Source organism: Carettochelys insculpta, chromosome 1, assembly GCF_033958435.1.
Source record: "Carettochelys insculpta isolate YL-2023 chromosome 1, ASM3395843v1, whole genome shotgun sequence".
In the NCBI taxonomy this organism is placed as follows: Eukaryota; Metazoa; Chordata; order Testudines; family Carettochelyidae; genus Carettochelys; species Carettochelys insculpta.
The window spans coordinates 179302562-179325587 of NC_134137.1; the positions used below are offsets into that span (position 1 = coordinate 179302562).

At 39.9% G+C, this 23026-nt stretch overlaps 1 protein-coding gene across 1 annotated transcript in view; it reads left to right on the plus strand.

Annotated features, from left to right (window-relative positions):
• The first annotated feature begins 298 nt into the window (after positions 1–298).
• RCAN1 (regulator of calcineurin 1) overlaps positions 299–23026 on the plus strand; it is a 60769-nt gene continuing 38041 nt past the window's right edge. Inside the window, exon 1 of the mRNA XM_074996433.1 lies at positions 299–424. Within this exon, the coding sequence (XP_074852534.1) occupies positions 338–424 (87 nt within the window). The 5' untranslated portion in view covers positions 299–337. The remainder of the gene's footprint in view (positions 425–23026) is intronic.

Here is a 23026-nt window from a genome sequence, read left to right on the forward strand (position 1 = left end):
ATGGCGGCCTAGGCTCACGCGGATGGGCGGGTCACCTGTTGAGGTGGAGGCCGCGGCGTCTGATTGGCTCCGGCTGGCTCGCACTGCCTGCGTGGCGGGGAAGTGGTTAACCGCCGGGCCGCGGGCAGAGGCGGCGCCGCTTTAGGAGGAGCGACCTAGCACTGCCCGGCCCGGCCCGGCCCGGCCGGGATAGGGGCTCCGCGTCCGGCCTATGGAGAGCGGGGCTGCCGGCAGCTCGGGGCAACTGCAGCTCCGGGAGGAGGAGGAGGAGGAGGAGGAGGAGGAGGTGGTGGTGGTGGTGGAGGCCGAGTCGGACTGGAGCTTCATCGACTGCGAGATGGAGGCGGTGGCACTGCGGGACCTGCCCACAGCCACCATCGCCTGCAACGTGGACCCGCGCGTCTTCCAGGACAGCCTGTGCCGGGTGAGCGGCAGGGCCGGGCCGGGCCGGGCAGGGTGCAGCACAGTGGGGCGCCTCACTGGCGAGCCGTGGGGCGGTTGGTGGTCGTTGGGAAGACCGTTGGCGAGGAGCCGTTCCTAGGTGGGGGGGCCGCGGGAGTGCTGGGGCCCGGCGGGCGGCACGTGTCTGGATCCTGGGCCCTCGCCAAGCGCGGTGCGACCAGAGCACCCCTTAGAGACTCCCACATATTTTGGAGCATAAGCTTTCGTGGGCAAAGACCCGCTTCATCAGACGCATCAAGAGAGGAGAAACCGCTTTTGTAATTGGCAAGCCACTCCCAGTCTCTGTTCAATCCTTGGTTGATGGTGTCACATTTGCAAATAAATCGCAGCTCTGCAGTTTCTCTTTGGAGTCTAGTATCAGAGAGGTATCCGTGTTAGTCTGTATCTTTGTGGGCAAAGACCTGCTTGATTAGATGCATGACAGAGCGGGTCTTTGCCCATGAAAGCTTTTGCTCCAAAATATCTGTTAGTCTATAAGGTGCCACAGGGCTACTTGAAGATACAGACTAACACAGCTACCTCTCTGATACAGAGCACCCCTGTGCCCACTGAGGGTGACTGGCTCACAGGCTTAGAGAAAGAGTTCTGCTTCTCATGTGTAGGAAGCAAATGGCAGTTGGTGATGGTCATCAGTGACTGGTTATATTTTAACCTACTTGGTCGTAAGCGAAATAATTTTGAAACTTAAGCTCATGCAGGCCATGAACTTTTTATAGCTACTCCTTTGCGTAAAGACAGCATGTACTTACCTGTTTTCAGGTTGGAGGGCAAGGTTCCTGACATGAAGATTTTGTTACAAAGAAATAAAAATTACACATAAGACCTTGGTTTCTTAATAGACTAGGCGAGGACCCTGCAATTTATTTGTGGCTTATTTGCCCTTAAAATGTTTCAATGAGGCTGTTCTAGCATTTGAAGATGCTGCCTCTGCAGATGATCTGGCTTCTCCTGTTAGAAGTACTTCAGAACCTTGCCAAGGAGTGGTAACTTTGTCCATGGGACAAGCCTGCTAGTCAGCATAGTGCTGTCCATGCCAGGAGATAGGTTGATATAACTTGCTTTGGGATGCAAATTTTCCACACTCCAGAGCAATGCATTTATACCGCCATCAATTCCTAGCATAGACCAGACCTCATATGCTTAAATTCACTTGTTTGAATAGTTTCTTTCAAGTTGATGGGATTACTCATGAGTAAATTTGAGATGATAGGACCAGGGTCTTCTCTTGTAAACAAATCTCTTTGCTTATGTTACTAATAATGTATGGATTATTAAGTATAGGAAGAAGGAGAAATTCAGGAGAACCCTGAGGTACCTGCACTCAAGCTGTACGTATTTCAGATTAATGCAACTCTGAGTGGTGGGAGCTGGCACCTGGCTCCCGGCTGCCTGCTGCTCAGGGGAGCTGGGAAACTGACCAGCACAGCAATACTGTGTACATGGAGGGCAGGCTGGAGACATGTGCCAGTTCTCCCCCACTCACAGGAGATGGGAAACTGACCAGTGCAACAGTTTCCTGGCTCCCTCAAGTTACGTAAAATTTGAATTATGAGGGGTTGTGCAAGAATGCAACCTCTACATATGTCGGGGGCCTGCTGTAAGTTGTTTCAATACTTATGTGCCTTGTTGCTGTGCACCCAGTAAGTCACATTTTCATCATTCGTAATCTATTTTGCTTTTAGGGTTGTATTGCTTTTAATGTCTGCCTTTCAAACACCGGAGGAGATTTAGTTTTTAAATCAGTTGTATTTATTGGATTTAAAACTTCTGTAAATATTTGTACTGGTTTTTAGCTTTTATGAAAACATCTTTTTCAATATTATGGGCCAAATTTGACAGTATATTTCAAAAAAACAAAAAAACTGGTTGTCATAGCAGTAGACCAGTAGTGTGTTTCTGAGCTCACAGGCAATTATGTCTCATTAAAGATGAGATACTACCTTTTTAAAAACTGACGTCAGTATTAAATTCTGACTTTAGTGTTTACGTTTAAGGTTGTATTCACTTTAAAAGACTATATAGTTGAAACTTTAATTTTCCCTGAATTATTGTGCCTAGTATCCTGTTAATGTGTCACTACCACTGATAAAATATGCACGTATCAGAGGGAAAATTAGACTTATTATACATGCTCTTTTTCGAGACTTAGGAAAACTAAGGCTAGCAACATGCCTACAGCACTGTATTACTGAAACTTTTTTCTACTGGAAATACAGTTTTATAGAACAAAATATCAGATTATGAGGATTGTATGCTAGCACAGAATTTGCTTTTGCTGTGTTCCGGACAATCAACAAATTCTTCTTTTTTTACAACACTGGCTGAGAGCCACTGCAGATGTCAGGGGTGCACGATCCCTTTTGAGTGCATAAAGCTTTTCCACGTGTCCTGTTCCCGTGAACCTATTGTGGGATAGATTGTGTGCAGTGGGGATGCTGAGAGCTCTAAGGTAAATCCCTGAAAGCGCCGAATCTGAGGAATGTTGCCATACTGAGAGTGTACTCTGGGGATTGCCACACTGAAGAGGGTCTTTTTGCCAAAAAGTAATTTAGGGATGCTCTGGAGCACAGATTTTTTTTCACCCATGGCATTAACAACTGGCTATGTGGATGCAGAATGAGAGCTGGAATGTTTTTTGGTTGTTTTTGTGTTGGTGCAATTAATTCACAAGATTGGACCACAGTGAGAAAAAAAATTTCAGTGGTTACAGCTGTCTGCTGTGTCCTGCATAATATATATGAGGCAGAGGGGAAGAGGGGGAAGTCCCAGCCATGGTGGAGGGCAGCGGTGGAGTGGCTATGTGCTGAATTTGAGGAGTCTGATATCAGGCCTTCTGAGAGTTCATTGTGGAATTGTGCAGCGCGGTGGCTTTGAGAACCATTTTAAGTTTAAGCCTCCGTTTGTGTTCTACTATGCCCTGCTCTTTTGTAGTCTGGTGGAAATTATGTGCTGATTTATATTCTTGAATGTGTAGCCCATTTTTCATACCTCTTAATTTTGTTTGTGAATGATCCTGTGGGTTGTGTGATACAGGTAATTGTTGGCTTTCAAAACTACTAAGTGATGCTGCATATGTGAACTAATAAAATTAATTATAATCCAAATATGGGAATTTATTCTGTTACAATTAGAGCAAAAAGTGCAATTTTATAACATTTACAACTTACAAAACAGAACTTTTGAAGGGGAAAAGAACATTCAAGTCCATTTCAGCTACTCAAATGCTTGCTGTGGCTTTTATGGGTCAAAGTTTGTGAAATTGTGGTTGTTTTTAATATCCCCCAGAGTGGAGTGGTAGGATTAATGCGTTGGCTCTTGATGCCATGTGAAATGCTAAGCAAGTTTTCAGTGGGGTGAAGAGGAAGATAAGAACATAATTGTTGAACTTGCAGGTCTATCAGAGTCTGCAACATGTGTTTTGGTGCCTGATTAGTCCTATTATATCCTAATGTGTGTGCTTCTCCTTTTCTTGCTGGCACTTGCCTGCCTTTTATATTCTCTGCTCTCCTTCGGGCTGTCAGTGGTATCCATCTGCTAGGTCACATGCAGTACTAGTTTACATGATTTCTCTGAATATGTAATCCCAAATCCTTTTCTTTCTCCTCAACTGGCTCAAGGTGTGTGTGTGGCTGGGGGGGTGGGGAGACCCCCAAAGGCTGCAATGGCAGCACCTCTGATAAAACAGAGGTTCCATTGTTAGCGTAATTACTACAGAGAGTGTAACTTAAGTTGCTAGGATCACTCCCTTTGCTACTCAAAGTTTTAAGCCTACCTTCCCATTCATCTCGCATCTGCTTGGGATTGTTTGTGCATAGCATCAGCCATGGTGAATATGGCCCTCTAGGGCTATGTCCACACTTGCACCCTTCAAAGAGGAGGGGCATGCCAATCAGCTTACTACTGAAGTGCTAATCAGATTACTACTGAAGTGCTGCAGTGCTTATGCAGCACTTCATTAGGCTAATTCTCCCCTGTGGCAACTTTAAAATGTCAAACTTTGAAGTGCTGGCATGCCTTGTAGCCACTTGTTCCAATTCAGTAAAGATCTCAATAATTCAAGAGCCACAATACAAGATGGTCCTTAATAAATAACATCAACTCATACTTTTTGTAACCCCTATTTTAAGAACAGTGTACACACAATGATTTCTTTGCTCTAGGACATTCACAAACTTTTTTCATATTCTGTTTCCTCACACTTTCCTTGTGTGTTTGTACCACTGTCTTCCTGACTTTTTCTCCTGAACCTTCTCTCTTGGGGTGGGGGGAGGGGAACGCTAAAGGGAGTTCTCCAACATTTTGAGTTAATGTACTGTTTGCTATTTAGATATGAGTTTATTTTTGGGCTTTTAGACCTTCACCGTTTATTGAAAATAATCAGGAGAGCCTTTTTTTTTGTTTTTTTTACTTTGCAGTTATTATATTAATTTATTGTATTTACTGTATTAATGCACATAGCATCATTGGTTTAATTCTTTGTAGCTTCTTCACAGGGAGAAGGGTTTGTATAGGGAGCTGTCACTACAGTCCAGTATACTGCAACTTTCACAAGTGAAGGTATCCCTACTTCTTATGGGGAGGAAAAAAAGTCCTGTGCTAGGACAGATAATATGATTCCAGAATCATATCCAAGTGAAGTCCAAGAGTAAAGCCTTTCCAAATAATTCTGTTTAAGTCAAGAATTACTTTCAGTTCGCCACTCCTGTTCCAGGGCATCCGGGTTGACAGCTAAATAATGAGGAAATCCAGTCAGGAAAGTGGAGTCCAGAAAAATAAAAGGCTAGATCCTAAACTAGTGTAAATTTAGCATACTTCAACCGAAGTCAGTAGAGCTACATTGATTAACTCTGAAATGAGTGATCTTTCTCCAAAATAGCTTTTCCATAAAGTGACGTTTTTAGTTAAATTGTGCCTCTCTTCCCATCCTATGGTTTCTCACAGTTCCCCTATTCTGGGAAAGTGCTGAAATAAGCAGCAAGACATCAGATCCATTTCCATATTGGTAGCAGTAGAACAACAAATGCATGATTTAGGAACTCCCTGAGACCTGGAGTTGGTGCACGTGCTCTCTTCACTTATAGAATTGGTACATCTGAGGGCTAATATTGCATTTCTACCTGGGAGTCCTAATCCTCATAGTCTATTTTGTGATATAAGGTTCTTGAAAGACTGGCCTATTCTTTTGAATAAAAGTATCCACATTAGTCTGCTTTTTCTGTACCGGGCATAGCTGCTGATCAAAGAACAAAAAGAATCCATGTCCTATTGAAATTTCTTCAACTTGGATTCTAGAATAGCTAATCTTCCTGAGAATCATAAAGTTCATTGCCAAGGGTTTTCAGATGTCTGATTAGAAGAATTTCTGTAGGGTCTGCCTCACATCTCCTTAGTTTTCAGGTTACTAAAAAGTGGTTTTGTTCCTTCATTTCAAGTTAGGGTTTTCTCCCAATGGTCTTTCCCCAGGCTTCAGAGATTTTATTTAATGCACTTTGATGTTCTGACCCTCTGAAATTGCCTCCCCTGAAGTAACTTTTCTCATAGCTATAATATCAGCCATATAGGTGGGTGAGTAATGGTGTGTTTATAGAGAAGTAGAATTTCTTAGGAAAGCACTGAAGTTCATAATAAGGTTGTGATCGTATTAGTTCCGTGTACCTATGCAATGTCTCAGTACTCAATAACAAAAAAAATCTTTTTTTTCCACTTTAGCACAGTGGTTTCATTTCCTTGCCTCCCTAGCTTGTTCTCCTCCATTTAGAGTTTTTAATGTAGGAGATGTCTTTTATTTTATAGAATTTATTGTCACATAAGTATAGGAGAGCCGTGCTCTGTATGCACCTTACATACCTTAAAGAGGGCTGCACCAAACTTAAATAACTTTAAAAATCATACTGGGTCCTGCCACAAGGGGGCCAAGTAATTTCATTTATGCTTTGTTAGGCTCCCACTGTGAGATCGTAAATAAGAACAAGGAATCTCTAAGTGTAAAGCTTCTCTTTATGATTAGTTATGGACAGGTGAGTCGCTTATAAATGTTTTAATGGTTTTGGGTTTTAAAATGAGCTTTGGTCTAATACTTGTGTTGTGGACTCAGGAAGAATTCTGTGTTTGTGCAGTATATGTAGTCCAGAGGCTAGCAGATCTTCAGTTAGCTTAAAGGACTTCTTTTGCTTGGAAATTTTGTTGCATATTAAAACAAATTAAGGAATGCTGTGCTAAATCTGTCTTTAATAATCAAAATCGTTACCGTTACCATAACCATCAGAGCTGTCCTTCTTGGTTAAGACTGGATTTTACCTAGATGGTAAGACAGCTGTCTCAGCAAACTCTGGAGGGTAACCCAGTTGTTCTTACTAAAGTTGTCTTTTAAAGAGCTTTTTCTTTCTTTCTTTCTTTTAAAAGGTGCATACTAACTCTTCCCCAGCTGCTGGAGTGGTAAGAGGCAGAGAGTCAGGGGTGAAAGGTTTTGTGAGAGATTTATTTCCTCAGATAACTTCCTATGGCAGATGCAAACAGAAATACCTTTTTAGTGTCCTAGTTAAAATAATGAAGAATTGCAATTTGTGTTTGTAAATTAGATCTGCCCTGTTGCAAATTTGAAGTACTGTACTAGGGGTTCATAATGGCAAACATACTGTATGTTGTTGATGACTGTCATATACTGTTAACATTCTAAAACGCTAATCTAAAAGTTTAATTTGGAAAAGGACATTTCTGAATTGATCTTTAAATGCTAGGCCCTTAAAGTGATCCAAGCTTTTTAAAACTTTTATGATTTACAGTGCTAAAATGTCAGATTTTAAAGGAAGCTTTCATTAAATATTCATAGAAATTCCCCATAAAGCTAACTTTATATTTACAAGCTATCTTTTTATTGAGGTGTGTACAAAACCTTTCTTTAGAAAATTGTATTTGGGTTTTCCTTTTTCCTCACTTGTGTAATTTGTCTCACATTTACAATAATCCTCTTATGTCATGATTTACATAAGGAGAACTATTTAAAGCATTGCACTTCATAAGTTATAAATTACTCTTCTAATTTGGCCAGCATACTTATTTGTAAGAGAGAAAACAAAAAAGCAGTCCAGTAGCACTTTAAAGACTAACAAAATAAGTTGTTAGGTGATGAGCTTTCTTGGGACAGTCCCACTTCTTCAGATCATAGCCATACCAGAACAGACTCAATATTTAAGGGATAGAGAATCAAAAATAGTAATCAAGGTTGACAAATCAGAAAATATTATCAAGGTGAGCAAATCAGAGAGTAGAGGGGCAGAAGGTGAGGGAAGTCAAGAATTAGATTAAGCCAAGTATGCAAAAGAGCCCCTATAATGACCTAAAAAATTCCCATCCCTGTTCAAACCACGTGTTAATGTGTTGAATTTGAACATAAAATAGAGTTCAGCAGCCTCTCCTTCCAATCTGTTGTGAAAATGTCTCCTCAGTAAGACGCAGACCTTCAGGTCACTAACGGAATGGTCCACTCCGTTAAAATGCTAGCTGACCGGTTTGTGGATCAGGAGTGTTATGTCTGTTTTGTGCCCATTAATTCTTTGTCTAAGAGAGTTTGAAGTCTGTCCAATATACAAAGTAAGTGGGCATTGTTGGCACATGATGGCATATATGATGTTAGTTGAGGAACATGAGAATGTGCCCGTGATTCTGTGAATAACCTGGTGAGGCCCAGTGATGGTATCTCCAGAATAGATACATGGACAAAGCTGGCAACGGGCTTTGTTGCAAGGAAAAGTTCCAGGACTGGTGTTCCTGTGGTATAGACTGTGATTGTTGGTGAGAATCCTCATAAGGTTGGGAGGTTGTCTGTAGGAGAGAACAGGCCTGTCACCTAGGGCCTTCTGGAGCGTGGCATCCTGATTAAGGATAGGTTGTAGGTCTTTAATAATGTGTTGCAGTGGTTTGAGTTGGGGTCTGTAGGTAATGACCAGTGGTGTGACCTCAGGATACTACAACTACAACAACGACACCTCAACTAACAATATTGTTAACCTTTCCAGCTACCAACTAGCCCAGCAAAAGAGTCTCTCATTGTGGGGTATTTCCTTCTGCCCCACTTCCTCCACAAACTTAGTACAATTTTGTGGTGACGTTGGTGCTTTCTTTCGCTGCCTCCATCTAAAACAATTCTTCCAACACACCTATGAACAACAATCTGACTCTCTCAACCCCCTCTCCCGCCCCGCCCCAACACCAAAAGAAGAAGAACTCTATGTGGATTCCCTGTCTTTAAAGTGCTGCTGGACTGCTTTTTTGTTTTCATAGTATATAGACTAGCACGGCTTTGTCTCTGTTACTATTGTAAGAGAGAGGTTTATTCAATTTGAATTTGTGATTTCAATGTTTTTATTAAATAGAATACGTCTACGTGCATTTATTTTCATGTCAGTGATATATTTAAGATTCCTTTATTTACTTTCTCTTACTACACCCTTTCATGTAATTCTCCCTGTGTTACGTATTCATGAAAAGACACTTAAGATCATGTTAGTTTTCATAAACCATAATGCTGCAACTGCCTTTCTTGCGATAATTTGAATGATGTTGCTGCAAAAGCAGTCTTCTAATCTAATTGGAAAATTGAGGCCTCGAGTGAAATTGACTAAAAAATATTATTTAATCAGGATTCCAAGTTTATTGAAAGTCATTGAGATTTTAAATTCTGAAGTAATTAATGTTTTGGGAAATTTTATCCTTAATTATTTTTCCATAATCACAATTCTAAAAGTATTCATAATAGCAATGTATGTTATGAGCCTAATGCAATGTAAAGTCCCACTATATTGTGCATATATAATTGCTGAAAAGTTTCAAGCAGTAAAAGAGATGAAACACCTAAAAACTAAGGTTTTCAGAGTTGTGAAGACAAGATCCTCATTCTGTGTATAATTAGTACCTGCGTATATACAGAAATTGTTAGGGGTTTCTACCCTACTGTTTCTCTCACATAGGGATACGAAGGAGTTGTCCTGACAATCTCAATCAGAAAATTGAGTTAGGTGTTTTAAAAATGCTATTTTCCCCTTAACTTAGGTATTAAAGTCTCTGTATTAAATTTTAAGTATGTAAGTGTTAAGTTTTAGGGAACTCTCTCAAAGGATGATGTCCCTAAAATGTGGGATGATTGACATTTTAAGTGCTTTTGTTTGTGTCATTTTCTGGCTCACCATTTTGAGAGGGGCTTTTCAGTTACTCTTAAATATATCCAGGAAAAAAGCTGTCTTCCTAGCAAAAGTAGCCTGGAATTGAAGGGTCTAAATAGATTGCATAACATAAGGGTTTGCACAAGATACCTTGAATACCTTGCACTTGTAGATTGGAAAAAATTTGTTTTGCAAGGACAGTTTCATAGGTGAGCCTTGTAGTTCTCATGATAGAGGCTTCCACTTACAGTAGACCCCAAGCTTACCTGGGGATTGAGTTCTCACAACCCCCTGCGTAAGTCAAATCTTCCACACAAGGCAAGGGAGCCAGGAAACTGACGAGGGCACCAGCGACTGGAGGGGAGCCAGGGACAAGGCAGCAGCCTGACTCCCAGATCCCCTCTGTTGGTGGGAACCAAGAGCCAGGCTGCCACCTGTTTCCCAGCTCCCCACCAGGCACAGCTTTTTCCCAGCTGGGGAAGCTGGCCAGGCAGGCAGCCACGGAGCAGCTTTGAGTTGTGCTTAGTTTGCATTAATGCAAGTTAAGTGCAACTCCAAGTGCATTTTGGGAGTTCACTTGCTAGAAACAGACTACAGTAATTTCTAGCACCCCTCAGAATCCCAGACCTCGTACATGCTCATTTCAGAAATGCTCAGAGAGGCCATAAAAATCAACAGATAATACCTTTATTAAGTGTCTTGATCAAATAGCTTTGATACGTGAACATAATGTACTGTGTAAAATAAATAGTAACAGTAATAGTAATAGTAAAAAGGCATTTATTAAAAGAGCTATAAAGTAGTGGCAATGGGAAAGAATTACAGTAATGAAAGTGGTTGCATGCATAAACCTGTAAAAGCTACTCCTGTTTTAATGGGAGTCAGCTGTCAAGGACGGAAAAACAACTTGGCTATGTCTATACTAGAAGTATCTGTGTACAGAAGTTCCTGTCAGAAGAGATGTTCCAACAAAACTTCTGTCAACAGATTGCATCTACACATAAAAGCGGGTCAATCTCTTTGACCTGCACCATCAACAAAAGGGACGCCCCTGCCCCCAGAACATATTCATGATTTTTTTTGTCTGTTTCTGTAGATAAAATGCATTGTGTGTGTACGTGCCCTGAGTGTTTTGTCTACAAAACCCTCTAATGTAGACATAGCCCTTGAGTTTACAGCTGTATGAAAAAGTATGTAATATGCTGGGAAGGAATTACTTTCTCAGGCAGTTGGTACTTCGGTAGCTTTTAAATGTCCAAAATTTTCAACAATAATTTTGTTCAGAGATAATATTAAATCATCCAACTGGCATGTTGTCCTGAAAGATCCAGTCTTCTAGTAGCGGCTGTTGACATGAATGTGATACATTTCACTTTTCATTAGTGTTTATATTGATACTCTTCAAGCTGTAGCATTGGAGTAATGGTAATCTAAGAGTGTGGTGTGAAAAAATGCTCAAAAAAAGAAACTATATATGCATGTGCATATGCAAGTGCACTGTTCCACCCATGGACTGGATCAGATTATTTGGTTTCAGTTTATTAATACTGCTGCTTTTACTGCATGTCCTCTCCCTCTTGGATATCGTGTGGCAATTCTAGAACAATATGCATATATATCATGCCTCTAATAAAGGGGAAAGAATCCATACCAGTATGACATTTTATAGCTATATGTAATATGTTAATAGATGATTCTAAGATTTATGGAAAAATGTGATTGTACACAGGAGATCAGCTTATCAGCTGGTATTACAGCACTGAGGTAAAAGGAGTTGTGCTGACCTACACTGGCCAGGGTTCTGATACCTAATGATGAACTTTGGGGTCCAAAGCCCTGTTCCGTATATCAAGTTAACATTCAAATTTCATAAGAAGCTTTTAGTTGTTAGCTGTGCTGTGCATGAAGATAGAAGAGCTGATGCAGCTTTAACCTTTGAATCATTTTTAATTGTGTGTGGTAACCAGCTTTCCTATTTCTGTGGTTTTCCCCTTAATCCTTTTCAATACTGTCGTATTAAACCCCATCTGTATGGTTTAGATATCTGAATCGGTTGTCTTTCTGAAATAAGCAAGTATGCTTGTGGTCAAATGGGAACAGTTCTCAAGACAGTGACTTTTAGGCTATGGAGCTTAAATAGCTTGCAACTGCACCTTTTGTAATGTAGCTGCCCCAACCCAGTGGAAGAGGGCTCTCCTATTGGCTTAATTACTCCAGCCCCTATAAGATGCAGAAGCTGTATGGGTGGGAGAGCTTCCCCCTTACAATGCCAGTGCTCAGCTCAGTGTCTCTTATGTCAGTCAGGGAGGAGGATTTTTTCACAACCCCAAGTGATGTAAATAACCTGCTATATGTTTGAGAGAGTATGTGTACCTGTCTGAGCCTTTTCTGTTCAAGGGTCCCTTCTAAACAGTAAGAGTTAGGACCCCCAAATTTGGCATGCAGCTTTGTCTTTCAATTTAAAGCAAGTTAAGGGTTAGTTTGTGTCTGGACAGTGGGATGCACATGGAATGTGTGTGCTTGTGTGTGTGTTTTTGTTTTCATTACATGGGAAGGGAGGGCTCTGATAACAGAGACAGCTATACTCCAGCATGACCATGGGGAAGAGAGGGGCAGCAAGTAAGAGTGGTCCCTGAGAGCAGAGCCTCAGGGAGCCATGGAGCAGCAAGCCTGTCAGCATAGTCCCTCGCTGCTCAAGGCACTTACCTGAAGGACCAGAGCAATGCTGCATAAATCTTCTAGTGTGGATACAACCTTAGATATAAAAACGTGGGTTGATGTTTGGGGTGGGAATGTTTTGCTTTTGTGTTTTTTCCTTTCCTTTTATACTTGAGGAAATTAAAAAAAATTAATCTTCAGCTGTCAGTGTTCACACTTAATAGTAAACTGGACTAGACACTATGTCTTTATTGGATTCATAATTCTGAAGCAGGTAATTTGTGGCAACTAACCTGAATGTGGAAATGTTACAGTTTACTTACACTGACATGACTGATTTAACAGAAGTTTTTTTATATTAATAGTAAGCAAGCTATGTCTCTCTTGTGTATGAGAGGTATCTTATCTAGAACTTTTGCAAGCATACAAACTACTTTCTTTGAAGTAGAAAGTCAGTCAATAATCAAATACACTTTAAGAAAAAGGACATCTAGATTATATAAATATGCAAATTAATGGTTCTTTTCCTGAGTGGTGATGGATTAGTCCAGTATATAACCAATACCTTGTTATATATGCTTCTAGAAAAAACACCTTTGAAATACAGTACTGGACAAATGCAGCTTCCCAAATAGTGTTGTGCTATTAAAGAATTTTTATTCTAGTGCAAGGTTAACTAAAGAGAAGTTTGTTGAACCTCTTTCAAAGCATATATATTTAAAACAAAATTTTATGCTTATAAAAAGAATATACCTTAAAATAGGTTTGAATGCAAAGAGGGTGTTTGGTTCTGTCCCCTCTCCCCGGTGGTTGTGGATGGCACTAATTCTCCTGGTTTGCTGCAAAAGAGATTTAGGTTGGAGACGAAGAAAATCTTTGTAAAGAAGGTTATTTAAGGAGATGGAATATTTGCCTTTGGAGGTTTTTAAGAATAGATTAGACAAATACCTGCCAGGGGTGGCATAGGCATATTTAATCTTGCTTCAGTTTGGGAGATGGACTGGATGAACTTCTGGTCCCCAGCCCTACATTTCAGAGATTCTGTGATTTTTTTTTTTTTTTTTTTTTTTTTTTTTTTAATTAAAGCTACCAATAAATCTGCATTTTTATGTATCTTAATCCACTTTTAACAGAAAGTCCATTCTGAAGTACTAGCATAATGAAGTACTAGCATCGTTGAAAAGGAGAGACCAGCACCATTCCCAGATACAGACTAGTAAAATGACAGTTATTGCTGTTTTTAATACCAGTTTTAAATACTTCTAGCTTAATAGCTGTGACTTGAATATCAAAGCATAACTAAATCAATTCGGTTTCCTTCTAGGCTACCACTTGAATTTCTCATTAGCTTTTTTTGACATCAACCCGTGAAGAAGGCTGGCTGATTCAGTGGTTTTCAACAAGTGTGCCATGGCACACTGTGCTGTAAGAACTGTCCAAGTGTTCTGTTAAATTTCATTTCCCCTCACCACGCCTCTTTGCAGAAGTATGGCAAGGGGAAATGCGAACCCCACAGGAGCATGTTTGTGCTGGGAGACAGCTGAGATGCTGCTTTCTGGCCTGAGCCTGTGGGCATGAGGAGAGGGAGGGAGGGAGCCTGTTGAAGCTGGGATGCACCTTAGATGTCATGTCCTTGTTCCAAAGGACTGGTAGGAAGGAGAGCCTGCTCTCTGGACTCACCTCCTCCCCAACCAGTAAATGACCATATCACCAGCTACTCGATTCGTCAACATTCTATCTGATCCTCGTTTAGCTTGTTGTATGCATTACTATGTTGCAAACTTCTCTAGTAAGACCATAATCATAGTAAATGTACGTGAATGACATAAGTAATCGATTCAGCTGAAAAAAAGTGGGTGTGCGATGGAATTTTCATTGAAGTGTGCCATATTACTGAAAAGGTGGGAACCACTGATATATAAAATGTTGCACGATCACCTATAGCATTGCTATTTATTATATGTGTGTGATGGAGTTGGGGGAGTGCATGTGAGAGACTCAGGCTGGGTGTGTGAGACAAGCAGAGCAGCTCCCAGTGGCTAAGGATGACCCTGGGGCTATAACCTAGGTTGGCAGGTAACACCTCAGCCCTGAACAAAGAGGAGGGTGGAGCCGAGCTGATTTTGAATGGGGGGGGGGCGGCAGTTAGAGGCGAGGGGGAAAGGGAGCTGGAAGGCAGCCAGCCTGAGGAGGGGGAAAGCTACACCCCCGAGGGGCACCCCTCGGGCTCCTCTCCACAGGATGGGTTGGAATGACTGTCTCTGACTGCTGTACTGACGCTTCTGTGAGAAACTGGGCATCTGTTGCCTAATAAACTTCCTGTTGTACATGCTGAGTGAGAGTTACTCCTGCCAGTGGAAGGGGTGCAGTGCATGGGGACCCCGAACCCCATCACAATGTGCCACTGAAAGATATTGCTGAATGAGAAGCAAAATAACTCCTATTTCCATATATAACAAAATGAATCTTCCTTTAAAATTTCTTGTACTAATTTCTCATAAATATTACAGTTCCTTTGGAAAACCAGAAAAAGGTGGGGAGGGGGGTTGCAGAGGGGAGACAGGTAAATTCTGAAAGCTATTTGGCCTCTGGGAATAACAGCAACAGAAAAGACATGTATGCTTCTCCTCTTCCTTACACAGTCACTCTCACTCTCTCATACAGTGATCCTTCACACTAAAAGAGCGTAAACTATCAAAACAAAAAGCAGTCAAATAGCACTTTAAATACTAGCAAAATAGTTTATTAGGTGAACTTTCGTGGGACAGACCCACTTCTTCAGACCATAGCCAGACCAGAACAGACTCAATATTTAAGGCACAGAGAACCAAAAACAGTAAGCATGGAGGACAAATCAGAAAAAGATAATCAAGGTGAGCAAATCAGAGCGCGGAGGGGTGGGGGGAAGGTCACTATTATTATTATTATTTATTATTGAAGGTTACTATTCAAGAGTATAAACTGTTCTTACTGCAAACAGTGAAGAGTTCCCGGCTGGAGTCAAGCCCTTTTAACCTCTGCACCCGCTCTTACTCATCCCATCCAATCTCAGTAGCATCAGGCTCACTTTCTTTCCTTTGCTCTTTAAATCACCTTTTTTCTGTTGGTCCCAGTCCAGCTGCAGCATGTACCGATCAGGCACTGGTGTTCAGAGATTACAGAAGAAACTCTGAACAAACTTGTGTAAGAATTCTAGCAATTTTAGGGCTTGTCTACCCAGAACAGCAATGTGCAACAGAGGGTGTGATTCTTTTTAGTTTTTTTAGTTCTGTGCACTAACTAGTTCATGTTAGCTGGCTTTGTGCACACAAAAGTTTCTGTAGTTTTGAAATAAACTTTTAAACTCTTTCATATCCAGCATTCTATCATCCAGAATTCTCAAATAACCAGCATTTTAATCATAAGTAAATTTTAGTTACGTTTTCCATAAATATAGTCTAGTGAAAGTAAATGCAAATAGAGTATATGTTTACAGTGTACAATACTATTGTTGGTAAATAAATTACTTTGCATACACTTTTGTTTGTTTCTTAATATCTAATCTAATTTTTCTTTAATGGTCTGCCTTGCCAGGTATAACTTTCTATTATCCAGAATATCTGAGTAGCTGGCAACTTCCTGGTCCTGGGGCTATCAGATATGCAAGAGTTTACTGTAATACTGTGTTCATGTGAACTAGGGAACTTTTTTTTTATGACAGCATGGTCCCCATGTGTCAGCTAATGAGCATCAGATGGGTGCACTTTGGAAATCATACCTCTCTATTTGGGATTTGAATGCTTAAATGGTAAACCTCACCCTAAACAAATGAGGCTTACCAGTTATGGTTAACTGGTGAGGGCTGGAGCAGTCCTCCATCTGTTGCAGACCTGGCGTGGGTGTGCCACAGTCAGGGGTGTTCCATCCTAGCCGGAGCAGCCCTTGTCTGCAGTGGGTCCAGCCTGGGTGTGCCACAGGCAAGGACCACTCCAGCCCTCAGAGCTGAAACAGCTAACTAATGGAAATGGGATTTTACATCCCTACCCTCTGCTGTGCCATGCAGATGACAAGTTCTGGATTTTGGCATCCTTGACATTTTTGAGGAATCTTTCAGCTCCAGTTCCAGGAAGACAGTGGAGCATATTTTTTCAGGGACCCTGAGGACACAGAACCTGACCATTGTTCAGTGGGAATGCAAGGTGGATCCTCTTAAGCAGTCTGTATGCAATATGAAAAAATTCCTCTTTGAGCCAACAGTCCCTTGCCACCAGATGGAGGAGGATGGAGTTTGTCAAATTCTTCCTGAGTCAAAAAACATGCCACTGTAAATTCTGTAGTGTAGACATAACCTTTAAGCTTTCAATCCTTTATACAGAACTCTTCTTAGGGTCTGGGAAGCCTACTCAGTGTGTCAAAGCTAACTAGAAGGTAGAACCGAGGGTTAGGCATAAGTAGTTAGCTCATTTCTGGGGACCATGTAAGGTGAAGTGGCACACTGGGGGACCATTAATCATGTGTGGTGGGAGTGAAAGGAGTGCAGAGAAGCTACCTGGGAATTTGGCTAGCAAGTTATAGATTGTTTTAATAGGTCATATATCCAGTGTCTGTCTTCATTCCATGATTTTTATGCATTTGTTTTGAAAGTGTTTTGCAGTTTTCCCTTTTGAGCATGAAGAGTGGGAGGTCGGCTATAAAGAGGTCATTTGGTGAAAAATGTTCACTCGCAGGTGATCTGTAGTTCTTGTCTTTATACTTTTCCTGTGTGAGTTCATGCAGGTTCAGTAGTTGCCTGATTTCAGCCAGCGTTTTTTTGAGGGTGTTCTATGGACTAGCCACTCCAAAATGCATCAAGAAATCACTTACCTGTATGAGTTGTCTCAGTCACCTATATGATTAAATAACTGCAGGAACAAGTTTTAGAAAGTTTAATTCTGGTTTATGCTAATATATTCTATAATTTGCTGCCAGATTCTTTATGTAGTATAGTGACAAGGTTTTTGGCTTTGAATGGGACTACAACATAAATTAAGTTTTAATTTAGGCTACGTCTAGAGTGTAGGTTTCTGACGACAAAAGATTTGTCAGCGTGTGCATCCACAGTGCAGCTCTCTTGGAAGAGATGTGCCATTTGGGAGCATTTTGTCGACATCCCTGTACACATTGTTCTATGAGGAAGAAGGGATGTCTCAACAGACAGGGCTTTTCTGACACTCAGCCCCGTGTACATGGGCCAATTGTTGGAAAAGCCTCTCCTGACAGAACTGTTTGCAAAAGATATGCAAATGTGTTGTGCAATTTGTGTATCTTTTGCTGACAGTTCCCTGAAGTCTAGACACAGCCTTAAAATGTTCTCTTGCAGATTCATATTTTGTTACAAATGCAGATAATGGCTTGTATTTACCTTTGCTTCCATGTCTTTCTTTCATCGCCCAATCATATAAGTTATGGTCATTGTGGTATCTATTTTCTGTTGACCACTCTTCATTTGCATCCTCTATAATTATAGATAGTCAAGGAAAAAATTAGTCTGCCATAGTAATTATCAGAAAACCAAAATAGGTGTTAAAAATGTCAGGCTTATATTTCAATAGCCTTAATGAAATACATTTTTTTTCCACTGAAGTCAGTGAAATAAGAACAGTGAGTTTAAAAATATTTTGAATTGGAACATTTTTGGTTGTTCAATAAAGCGGACAAAACAGCTTCAAGACGTAATTGTAGTTTTCCACGTGCAGTTACTCTGTTCAGATTATTTTAATACTAATGATGGAGGAAGACCCAAAATGGTAAATTGCGTAATGGACACTAAGATTCTGTGCTCTTGATTTTTTTTTTTTTTTTTTGTAATTTTCATTGCAAACAGCTCTCATGTAGGGACTGTATGAACCATTGTATCTCTGACTACTATTACTGTTTAACCCTTCTTTTTCACCAATGATCTGACAGGACTGTACTTGGTTAACTTCTGATGACATTTCTGGACACACAAAAATAGAATGACACCATGCCATATGACCTAGTGATCTAAATAGAAAAGCCGCTGTGTAGGGTAATTCCAGTGTTTCAATGTCTTAGGAGCAAAACTCTGTTTATTTGTGACATTTAAGTGCTACATAAAGTATGTATTTAAGTTTTATGGACATGTTTATAGTGTGATTTATTTTAATTTATAAGGGAAAATGGTGGTATTTAAGTTGAAAAAAGGATTGCTAGTAGGAAATAATGCATCAACTATCCTAGTTTTCTCAACTGGAAGGGCAGCAGTTTTTAGTTTTAAACCTAAGCTTTCATCAGTGTTACATTGCCTCCAACTTTTTGTTGCTATTTAATCTTTTGCTCTGCAGTCCACTACGTTGGAGCTTCGAAACCTTTACTCTATTGCATTACGATTTTGATAAGGTAAATTACATTGGTTTATTTTGCTTCCTTGGTATATCACCAAAAAGACCACAGCTGCATCTGTGAGGGCAATTGGGAACACTCACAAATCTGTCATAAAATTGCTGCACTGAATTATTATATTGGTTGCTGGCTGTGTTTGTAATACTGCATTTACTCTTTGTCTGGGGCATGCATAATAACCGGAAAAAACCTGGAACTTCTTTAAAACTGCTTAAAAAGGTAGATCTCTCAGCAGACTTAATTTTCTTTTCTTCCTTCTCAGGAGGAAAATGTCTGATGGCTTTCTCCAGTTATTTATAGGGTCTATTTGTAACTTTTTTTTAAATCCTTATTTGCTGTATTGAGGCATGAATATATGAGTTAATAGTGGTCTGAATAGTCAAGAGTAATGATAACTTAATGTAAAGAATAATCACATTGGGGTTTGTTATACAACCCCAGGCAATAGTTGTTCATAATTTCCATTGCTTGCAACAGCAGCTGTTCTGCGTATGTCCCTGGAGCAATCACTATTTCCATTAGGACAGATTTGTTTGCTGTCAGACTGCAGTAACATGGTTGAAGTGTCAGGAAGCCTAACACAAGAGATATTGCAAGAGGCTTCCCTTGTCAGTGTACTTCAAAAAATGGGTGAATGATGTTGCTGCTTTTTTGGATTTGAAGTCATTCTTGCTTTTAAAAAAACATCTTCAGAACTAATATTGCATAAGCAAATTTTTATTTTTTTAAATTCCAGATATTTTTACTAGCTTTAGATCTAAAATATCAACTATAATCTTTACTCTTCCTTCTCCTGCCCCCTTAAAAATGCTGATCTAAGCAACTAGGTAGTGTGGTTTGTAGGTTTGCAGCATTCTTCACGGTCATCTCTGAGATCCAGGATTGTAAAGACATGTCATAATTCCTACTCCAGAAGAGGAGGAGATGAAGCTTATGAAAACTGGTCTTCTAAGGAAGCTAGGCGCTGCTTGCATTGAACATTTAATGATCATGTTGCATGTAGAAATAATGTCAATGAAGCACCTCATGACAGATGACATATGTAGATCAGAAATTGCCAGTTTTCTCTTTCCTTTTCTGACTTTAAAAAAATCTTGTTAGTAACTATTCATTAGAAAATTTTATAACAAGATGTGTATAAAACTTTAAATTTAGTGGAGACTACTAACTCTGCCTTTAAGGTTTCCGTTATGTCGAGGAGAGCAAGCGAGTATTTGTTAGATGTCACTGTTGCTTAATTGTCTGCCTAAACTCTAGGTTTCCATTATGAAAACATAAAAAACCAAGAATATTCTAGCAAGGGAGGTTTGTCTAGTGGGCACAATCTTATGCAAAGAATTAGATTTTATTTCCAGCCCTTTAGCTATTACCTTGAGCAAGACATACTAGGCGAGGTAGGTTACCTTGAACAAATCACTATTGTTTGTGTCCTCTGACCTGGGCTATGTTTACATTAGAGGGATCTGTCCATGGAAGTTTCTGTTGGGAGGTATCTTCCAATAAAACTTTTGTCAACAAATCACAGCCAGACTGCCTAGCAGATTGAAAGAGCGATCCCCTCTCTCAACAGAGAGCAACCGGGCAGTCCAGCCACTCTCGTGACAGAACAGCCAACCAGAAGCACAGCAGACAGGTGTCCCAGAAGATCTGTCAACAGAAGGGCCCCACCCTCGCTCCCCCCCAAGAATGTCCAGACTGGCTTGCTGTGGACAGTCATTCTGCCTCATAGGGGAGCGGCAGAACACTGTTGACAGAAGTGCCGCATTCTGTTGACATACTATCCACAGAACATCTTGGAAATGTGGATGCTCCACTGGTTTTGTCAACTAAACTCTCTAGTGTACACACAGCTCTGGTGACCTTCAGTAACAAAAGACAAAACTACCAGTAAGGATTTTTAGAAGAGAAATCAACCAATTCTTTCCTGCTTACATGCACATGTACTTTTTTCTTCTTTGTGTGACAGCAAAGAATTAGAATTTCAATAGCAAAGGAATACATCTGATTGATTGATAGAAAACACTGATATGAGTTACCTTTTTAAAATAGCACAAATCAAACTAATGAACAGGTCACATATAGGGTTGGGGTCGGGGGACAAAAAAGTAATCGCTAAATAAACAGCTAGACTATTATATGTTAAAATTGATACACATGAAAGTAGCTTAACAGCTGTTAAGCTAAACTGCGAAAGTGTGGGATTTTTGCAATAAAAGAAATGCACTTGTGCCATTTTACAGCTTTCCTGATTCAGGCATAGCTGTATCCCTTCATAACTGAAACCAAGTTGATTTATTTTTACCATAATTGTCAATTACTTAGTCTCAGAATAGGTGGTTGGCTCTTTCTTATCATTAACTAAGCAGCTTTTCTTGTGAATTTTCCAGACCGCTGTCTGTTACTATTTTTGCCTTAATAGTGTTCTCTTCTCCCCTCCCTGCCCTTGTACATATTCCTTTACCAGTCATCATTCTTTTTTTAGCATGGCTTTATATTAATGTTTGTTTTAGATTTTTATGCCCTTGCCTCTCTGACGTAACTTTAAATGTAGAGGCACGAGAGGCTGGTCACTTTTTCCAGTTAAATTAGCTCATCAGATGGATAGACTGAACAGCCCCCTCACTATTCAGGGCAGCCCTTAGAGGTTGATTTATTTCATCTAAGCAGATACAGTAAATCAACTGCGTGTGGGTTGATCAGTGCAGCTTTGGTCTTCCATGTGGTGAGGACAAGCCCCTATGTTTAGATGAGATAGTCATGTAAGTGACGTCATATCATTCTAAAGACTTACGCAAGGCAAGGTTTTCCAATGTAACATGGAAACTATTCTTGGGAAAGCCAGAACATGCATAATTAATTGTTTTATAGTGTAGACAAACTAGTTAGACGTGAAATGGGTGTATTGAAGAATACACCTAAACATTTAAAATTACTAGACCAAAAAACTTAATAAAATAAGAGGTTTACTGAATAATTTATGTAGAAATTTTATTAATATTCCTAGGTGACAGTGGCCAGAACAAATAAAGTTGGAATTTTTAATAAATATTGCAAAATTGTGTGTTTTCAAAAAAAGTCTATATATTGGATTTTTTTAAAGATCAAGTGGAGGACAGTGTTGAAAAATAAGGTATTTTGAAACATAAAATACTTTCTTTTGTTTCTTCTTTTTCCAAGACTCAATCTGTTTTTCACTTTCCCTTTAAAAAAAAAATTAAATATCTCCAATGTACATGACATTCCATGTAGAAAGAAGTATTTGGGGTTAAGAGTCTTGTGTGTGAAATTCTCTATGAAATAATACAAACTAATTTTATTAAGCCCTTGATCCTTCAAGGAGTGCAATGGGATCACATGCATACATCTTTGCATTATTGAGGTTTGAGTATCTAGACTAGGTTGAACTCTATACTGGTGCACTTGTTAAACCAGCAAAGGCTGTTTTGCTCATGAGGTAAAGGGGCAGGAAAGCATTGGGGGCTTCTTTGCTTATGGGGTAAAGGAGCAGGAAGGCATTGTTCTCTCAGCCAGCGTTGTCAGGGACTCCATAAGTATCTGTCACTGGAGGTTGCAATGGATGTGAATCAGTGTTTCTTGACCACTCCTGCCTATGGGTACCCCAGCAGAAAGGAGCTTGCAGGAGCCCAGTGCCTCCATGACCCTGTGTAGACCTTTGGGGACCGTGTAATGGTTTACACTGTCAGACATGCTCAAGGAGATTCAGCCACACATGCTCAGATATGTAAATTCTGATATGATACGGTAAAATTAGGTATTGCAGACAAACATTTATTTAGACAACAAAGAATGTTATGTCTTTTTTTTATTCACTAATAGATATATTTGAAGTAAGAGAATTTCATGTCCTGGTCTCAGGCAAACAAATAAAATTAAATGTCTGTCACTTGCTGTTACCACAGTGTCTGAATGGATTTAGATGTGCATTAAGAATGTATGCACAGAAGCAACTATAAATACATGTTGGCATTATATCCACTTACATAATGCTCTTTTTTTAAAGCTTGGATTTTTTAGTATTTTGGATTATCTCAAGACTTCTTGCAATAAGGTGATTAGACTCTATTGTTAGCCGTAGTTATTTCTGAAACTGTTCAGCTCTCTATCAAAAAGAGCCTGTCAGGACCATTATCACTTAATTATGTTTTTGCCACTAGTATGCATCTTTAAAGCCACATAATAGCAGTGTTCTTGATTATACAGAGTATTATCTTAGTTTTCTTGTTTTGAAATTCCATGGTCAATCCCTAGCTGGTGGTCCACACAACACTTTGTCTAGACCCATAATATACCTCTAAATTGACATATAAAATGTTTTGCAAATATTTTTGTTGTGATGAGAATTTGAT